General features: G+C 40.2%; 1 protein-coding gene across 1 annotated transcript; it reads right to left on the reverse strand.

Annotated features, from left to right (window-relative positions):
• Nucleotides 1-263: 263 nt before the first annotated feature.
• LOC149841146 (uncharacterized protein At1g66480-like) lies at nucleotides 264-3,034 on the reverse strand. Its single transcript, XM_090004677.1, has 2 exons — nucleotides 2,302-3,034; nucleotides 264-574 (listed from the first exon to the last, which is right to left on the reverse strand). Exons 1-2 carry the CDS (start codon nucleotides 2,920-2,922, stop codon nucleotides 533-535), a joined length of 663 nt encoding a protein of 220 aa, XP_089860803.1. The 5' UTR covers nucleotides 2,923-3,034; the 3' UTR covers nucleotides 264-532.
• Between the last annotated feature and the right edge of the window lie 5,080 nt (nucleotides 3,035-8,114).

The following is an 8,114-nucleotide window of genomic DNA, read 5'->3' on the forward strand; positions in this document are numbered from 1 at the left end:
ATTCAAGCATTCAAAAATCACATTCTTCATCGAAAATGAACAATCCAACAGTTTATTCCTAACAAATTCACCATGCCAATTAAGCACATCTACATAGTTTGGAAATGCCCATATTTCTAGTTCTCATATTGCACTTCTCATATTATATACACACACACACACACATATATATATATATATATATATATATATATATATATATATATATATATATATATATATATATATATATATATATACATGGAAACACAGAGACATATAAATGCAGAAAATTAAGATTACTGATCAGGCAGTTTACATTGAACTCTACATGTGAGCACATATAGTTCTTAGAGAACTGCAAAGTGGATGCAATTTCTCGCTTTGCTACTTGGCATGCCTAAGCCTATCTGCTTTAATTATAAGCAATCTAATTATATATGTCTATTGTGGGTTCCACCTCGGATTCTATACAAAGTTCGAGTCAGGCTGCACTTGGCTCGCCTGCATTGCATGGCTCAATTCCTCCACGAAGCAAGCTGCATGTCGTCGTCTACATAACTTCTTGCATTTGCTGGAAACGTACCCCCCTTTTCTGCACATAAAGAAATGCAGCACACTATGAGTGATTGAAAGCAACCAAGCTTCAATTTGTTAACTGAGTCCCTAAGATAAGAACAATGACAAGTGTATAAAATAATTAGGATAAATTTTGACATGTAATGCAAATGTATTTTCCAGAGGCATCCATCTAACCACGACCCACCAATAATTAAAATGTTTTGGCAAGTGTTCTGGATCAGGGCTGATTGCCTAGACAGGCTTGCCAAACATCCAACTGCCTGTTTTCAAAAGGATCATTTGAGACACCTCCCTACCCACATCAGCCATGTGGCCTGGTTTGGATCAATGTCCCCCCATCAATAATTGATCTAAAGGCCCCCCCATGAAAAAAGCTCTGTTAACAGATAGCCGTTAATCTCAAAGATCAATCATGGGCCAACCTCTTCTTTTTTTGGTTTAATAGTCTTGTACAATCACACTGGTCCATCCCAGTCCGATTGCTTTATAGCATTAAAAGAAAAAAAATTACAAAAACACGCCTATTAGAAACACAGCCTAACTTTTCAAATAGCTCATATTAGCCCACTAGAATCAAGTTTGAGAATAAAACAATCAAGGACAAGAACCCTACTCTAGAAATGAGTAGGCAATAAAAACACACCCCAAGACACTAACTGCAATACACACCTAGTTAACAAAGCAGTTCTCAAATGTTACTCGTGTATTTGTAATATTTTGAAAGTTTGGTGTGTATTTGTAAACATCCAAAAAGTTAAGCGCGTTTTTGTAAATTTTTCATAAGAACGTGCATTTTATTTTTATCCGATCTAAAGATGAACGGCTGACTGTATCTGGCTGAATACAAAAGTTGGATCCAAGTAAGCCATCTAGTTTGACCCGTTTCACCCTTTCAATAATTGGGAATCCCTTTCTTTCCAAAAATTTAACAAGCTCGCAGCAAATTGCGCGTTGCACGCAACCGTTATGAAGTGGAATGCTTGGAAGAAAACAATTTGAAAAGTTAAAACTTTTTTTTTTTTATCAAAGATGATAAACTAATGTGGATCTTTTTTAGAAAGAGTTACTAAAGGCTCCATCCAATCCGTTGCTTACGAACAAAAAACTCGTTTTTTGCGTTTTTTTTCCTTCCTTTATGGAAGTGAAGAGAACACGTTTTTACCATGTTAGCTAGAGAAGCAAACGCGTTCACTACCTTTTTGGTCAAACACTTTCATGGAAATATCATCACATCAGCTGCAGCAAAGAAGCTGGACATTAAAATAAGGTCCAATTATGTATTTATTTCCAAATTTTCCATCACGAGCACTTTGTACTCGAAGATTTCCACGAGGAAACTAAAGCTTTAAGTTCAAACGTTTCGAAATTCGTGCACGAAGAATACAACAAGAACAAGCAATATTAACATGAAGAAGAAAGTCACGCAAACGCCAATCAAAAATACAAAAGAAATGAAAACACATGAAGCCGCCATGTTTAACGAAACTCAAAGGAAGAGAAAGAAAACCCCAAACATGTACCCCATAAAACAATGTAAATTGAAAGTAAAAACATGCAAAAATTCGTAGCTTATTATTCAAAATAAAACCCTTGTGTTTCTTAAAAGTAATTCATTTGTCTTTCTCTCAAAACCAAAAAAAATGGAAATTTAACATCAAAATGAAAATTTAACGGGAAATTCACATTTAAAAAAAAAATATGATAAGAGAGAAAGAAGAAGAAGGCAGCAGAGTTTCGTACCGGATGGGAGGTCTTAGCCCAGTCACCTTCCTGGATGCTCCGGAGTGCAGGCTTCCACGGGACGAGATTGCCGCTCTTGCTTCCCTCCGCCACCGCAGCTGCAGCAGGGGGGCTCTCCTCCTTCTTGAGGCACATGCTGATGATCTTCTCGGCCGCCTCGGCCCCGTCAGCGCTGGCCTCGACGAGCTTGGACACCTGCGACTTGGGCAGCCTCATCTTCACTCTCATCACCCCTTCCTCGCCCATTTCTCCACCACCACTACCACTCTTGACGAAGGTGAGGTCGGAGAAGGAGCGCTTGGCGAGCATGAGGCTCTCGAGTCTCTCCTTGGCGCCCATCTGGATGGCCGACCTCACCCTTCGCGGCACCCTCTCCTCCGGCAGCTTGGGCAGCTCCACCAGGAAGTAGAGCTTCTTGCCTCCCTTCAGCTGGTGGTCGTCCCCCAGCGGACTTGCCTTCTCACCCAGCGCCTTCACCGACACCGAGTCCATCACCACGTGGTTCGGGTGCTGCTGCACCACGTCCCTCACCCTCACCGGCGCCTTCAGCTTCAGCGTCTCCCCGTCGATCTTCATCAACCGGACGCGCCTCTTTCCACCCAACATGATGGCGTTCCCCATCTCTCTCGACCTCTTTTCCTCCTTTTGGGGTTTGTGGGTGAGTAGCGAATGGTGATATAAGATGAAGGGGAAGAGCTAGGGAGGGCGAGGGTCTCGGCGGGAGATATAAGGAGACGTGGGTGGGAGGAGGAAGAAGGCAGGGGATGGGAGGGTCAAAAAAGGGAGGCCAATTTTTGGGATGAATTTGTCTACCTTTTCTTACTCACTCTCTGCCTACCTTTTTTTACTTTCGGCGTTTTATATATATATATATATATATACTGTTAAATGAGTTTTTCTGCTTTTTTAGTACTTTTTTACAGTTTCAATCTCATAAATATGTTTGGCATGGTTGATTTACGAGGAATCCATTCCTGTATCATGTATTTTAGATGAAAAAAACGATATTTGGAGCTTCAATAATTTACAAATATTTTGAATAATTAATTTTTTAACTTTATAAAAAACCTTCCATGTCTCATAATCCAATGATTCAAGAGAGCTGATCCCTATAAAATCAAGTACATAAGTCACATCTATACCGTTAAAGTTTATAAATAAAATGAATAAGGATTGAAAACACGAGCAGGTTGTATGTTCCCCCCGCGAACACGGGGCCGCGTGTTCGCGGGTCCGAATGAGTGCCACGTTGGCACTCATTCGGGAGTTATGTACGGAGGAATATCTTGGGATCCACAATATTCCTTCATACACACCCAAACTGATGAATGAGTGCCAACGCGGCACTCATTCGAACCCTCGAACACGCGGCCCCGTGTTCCACGGGGAACATACACCACCCTCTCATTGAAAACCCATTTAGCAAGCTTATTTAGCACCAGCCGTGTGAGCAAATACCAATCACTCTATATATATAGAGAGAGATGCTAAATGAAATATGTTAAGTGATACATGTTAAATGAGTTTTTTAAGTTTTTTAGTTTTATTTTTAAATTGTGACCTTACACATGTGATCTATGAATTTGATTTTATAAGGATTAACTAATGTGACACATGGGTGGGTTTTTATATGGTTGAAAAATCAATGGTCTAAAATCTTTGTAAATTTTCAATGCTTCAAATATCAATTTTTTCATTAAAAACACATGTTCTAGATGTAGATTTCTTGTAAATCAACCATGCCCAACACATTTATGAGGTCAGAACTAAGAAAAAAGACTGAAAGAGCAAAAATACCCATTTAACATATTTCATCATTTAGTGACCTTTCTTGTTGATAGTAAGGGTTTGGAAGGAAGGGTTGGGGGTGTTGGCCGCTGCGTGGTAACGTTAGACCAAAACTAAGAGGCCAAAACACGTACACGTAGACGCGTGTAATTTTTACTAAGAATATTATAACAGAGAGCACAACACGAGAGTGGAATTCGACTTATCCCTATGACGATGGATCGATGATGAAAATGCCTCAAGGGTTAAGGAAAATTACAAGGGATGGGTTGGTAGGGTCCGAACCTAACAACCACAGGAACTTGCTGGACCGATTCGATCACGTTGGTTTACCGCATTCTGGCTCGAGCCCGGCCCATGTCACTTAAAATCAGGCTTGGGTCTGGCTCGGGCTGGACCATTTAGGCCCGACCCAGTTAACGGGCCGGGCCTGTCGGTCACCATGTACATGGGGCCGGCCTGAGTTCATTCAGGCGTTGGCTGCATTTTGTGCTCAAGCCGAACCCGATACGGGCCCGGTACCTGACAGCTGCCCATCGGGCAACATTGGCGATCCCTAGACATGAACCCATACCCAACATCAATCCACCTAAGGCTGAGCTAGGTGCATGAATTAATTTGACTATCGTTTCCACAGAGATTAGAATGAAAGAAGAACTCAAGTTGTCTCAATCTAGCTTGCTATGTGATAGATTGATGATAAGTGATGCAAGCTAGGTTGGCAACCTTGTAATTTCGTTTTAAAACAGGGTGGAATTTTCATCATACGAAATCTCAAAGCGACTAGGAATTTCAAACAATTCGATTCATGAGTTGCTGACTGCAAATTTGTCATTGGGTTTGGTTGGATATCCGATTTCCAGGTACGGTTAACGTATCCGTTCATATCATGTTCAAACCTACTTAATAAAATGGTTCCAGATGGAATTCGGATCTGCATTTTATGTCATATCTATGTTCGAATTCAGATCAAATCCGATCCATTTTGCACACTTTCCGTATAAAAAAAGTTGTTAGTTTTAGCCTTTTATTTTTACTCGACTCACTCTTACCACATATCTTTCCAATCTTTATTTAATTAATTCAACCACACCTCATGGAACATAGCTCAATAGACATAAATGAAATTTTATTCGGATCCAAATCTATTGCATCTATGATTCAGATTTGGATCCATCATACCCGATCCGTTTGCACCCCTAAACTGCTGGGACCCAGCCTTTGTTTGGTTACACAGTACGTAGGAGCCAATTGCTGGGAAGAAAGAAAGGAACAAGAAGGTGGAAAAAATGGATTGCAAGCGGGCCACCCCAGTGAATAAATTGTGCGACCAGAAATTATTATATGATATGATCATCGACTCTTTGACCCTGTTACTTTTTTGGGTGTGAACTCGACCCCACCCGAATCTCCCCCAGTTTTTTTTTTTTATTTAAAAGAAATTGGACCTTCAACTATTTTTTCTAGTTCCATTGAATAAGAATTTACCAGAGGTCGGTATTGGAGGTTGACACTATGACTTATATCCTCCACTTAACCGCTGAAATGAGCAGCTGACAACCATGCTTGGGTTTGGTTTGGATATCCAACCAACCTGGATCTGTTCCGTCGTTGAATTCCGGAACAATTCCCAGATCTGATTAGCTAATGGGTCGGATTTGGTTTTAGGTTCTTACATCTAAATCCGGAGTGGTAAAGTGTTTTCTCATCTCACACCAAACCCGACTCGGCGAGATCCAAGTATGTTGGATTTGGTAATGCTACATCTGACCGGAATCCGACCGGCTCGAGTAGGGAATCGTCTTCTTGCACCATCTTTGAGGTATTTTTAGGCTTTTTTCGTAAGTTGGCTTAGATATAAGCATCTTTTATTTATAACCCCAAGAAACCACACTCGACATGAGGACCTGATCGTGTTGGCTCAGCCTACCATACTTACGGTCATCATATTCATACCCACAGGGTAAAACTCAGAGGCTTGGATGCTCTCAAAAGCTTTAATCATACCGACCAACTGGGGCTCAGCTTGTTTGGTAGGAGCAGCTACTGTACGTGTCCTTGTGTTGGGACGTTGCAAGTTCAAATCCCATGACATCTTTGTATAATTGGTAGGGGTCTGCCTAACCCCAACTTGCCTTTCAAAAAAGAAAGAAAAAAAGCTTTAATCATACAGGCTGTTTCATGCCCTTCAAAATTGTTGAAGATTGTCAAACCGCTAAACGGTAGACCACTAGCGTAGGTCAATACGGCTAACAACCCCAGAGTACGATTGAAGGTCACACAGTACGTGGAATTCATAAACACTTGTATGATGGGTTTTGTAATGAATTTGATTTGCTTGATACTTTACAAAACAGTCACGTGGGTGACCGGAGGGGGTAGGTAAGCATAGGCGAATTAGCTAATATAAAGTTTCAAATTTTCCATTGTCAATATTCAAATATGATGTATAATTTCTAGAAGCTTAGTTGCCAAAATACACCTCCATGTAATGAACATGCACGGACTATTTCATGGGAATCGATTATTGGATAGTGTTTTTTCTACAAAATATATCAGTTTTTAAATAATAATATTTTTAATAGTTTTACAGTCATTGATTTTTTAAGTAATAAAATTTTAGTATTTACTGTTGATTTTTGTAATGCGAAACAAACGGCAATTCAAATGCTAATCTTTATTAAACAGACCATGTAGATCACATCTATGAGTTCAGATTTGATCAAAACAATGAGATCCCAAGTGGGGGTATGACTATGGCGATGATTTTGAGGATGACTGAATCCCATTCACTTCTTAGGTTCTGTTTGGCAGCCTGCATGTAAATCCTAAAAGAGGTGGACATAGCAAATAAACACACAAAATCATGATTAAAGTGGTTGCTTGCATGACCTTCTTAGGGACCGGTTTTGGATTTGGGTAGATCACAGCTGGTACGTACCAATATTAAAAAGTTCGGGCATGTCATCTGCAGCTTCTGTATCTGCCCTAGGCTCATAATGAAGGACACCAGATATCGAAATTCAAACAGTAATCGATCCTACCAAATCTTTGCACGGCCAATATATGTCTACCTTGAAATTAGGGGTGTCAATGGACCGGGTTTGATTCGGACCCGACCCGTACCAAACCCTATATGGTCAGGGTTTGGTGATAAGAAAGGAGGTCCAATTAGAAACCGAGTCAGACTAAAAGGTCCGATTAGCATATAGAGCAGGGTATGGTTTGTGAAATTTCATACCAGACCCGGGTCCGACCCAAGCTCCGATTAAGAAGCGTGATTTTGCAACATAAAAAATTAAACAATATTATTTTACTGAGTATGGACTGGGTCTGGTTCATGTAATCCTTATAGGGTCCAGGTATGATTTTCTTATGGCATACCTGTTAGGAACCAGGTCCAGACAGGGTACCCGCATCTCAAAATAGATCGGGTTTTGGACTTATAACCTAGGTCCGAATCAGATGGGACCCGTTGACACCCCTACTTGAAACATGAGACAGGAGGTACAAAAAAGTTGAACACTTTATATATACCATCTAATATAGTACGAAAAAGTATACCTCTTTTGAGATATGAGGGGCTCACATTTAGATCTCATGAAGTTAGTGTTACAATATGACCAGCATTATTATTTTAAACCTTTCTTTTAGGTTCTTTGTTAATATTCTTGAGCAAAACCGGAATATAATCCTATTTATATGATTCAAGTGCAAATATCGAAGATAGGGTGCCTTTTTTAATTATGGCACTAGAGAGAGTTTGTAGACCTCAAGTCTACCATGAACGATTCAATTGTCCTTTAATTTTACTCGAGATTTGGTTAGTTTGTTTCATTTGCATGTGAACTATATCAAGATAGAAAGGTCGGATTAAAGAGTAGCTAGGTATTGAAATGGCATGTGAATTTTTGTTTTATTGTCATGTACAGGTCGTCCTTTTAGACGTTCTTAGGAAGTTCGTTCATTTACTAGTAGCACCCCCGGCCCTTCGGGTGGGAAGTGCACTTCCCAAGATAGCATGG

Source organism: Nuphar pumila, chromosome 4 (genome assembly GCF_984573655.1).
Source record: "Nuphar pumila chromosome 4, dmNupPumi1.hap1.1, whole genome shotgun sequence".
NCBI classification, from domain to species: domain Eukaryota; kingdom Viridiplantae; phylum Streptophyta; class Magnoliopsida; order Nymphaeales; family Nymphaeaceae; genus Nuphar; species Nuphar pumila.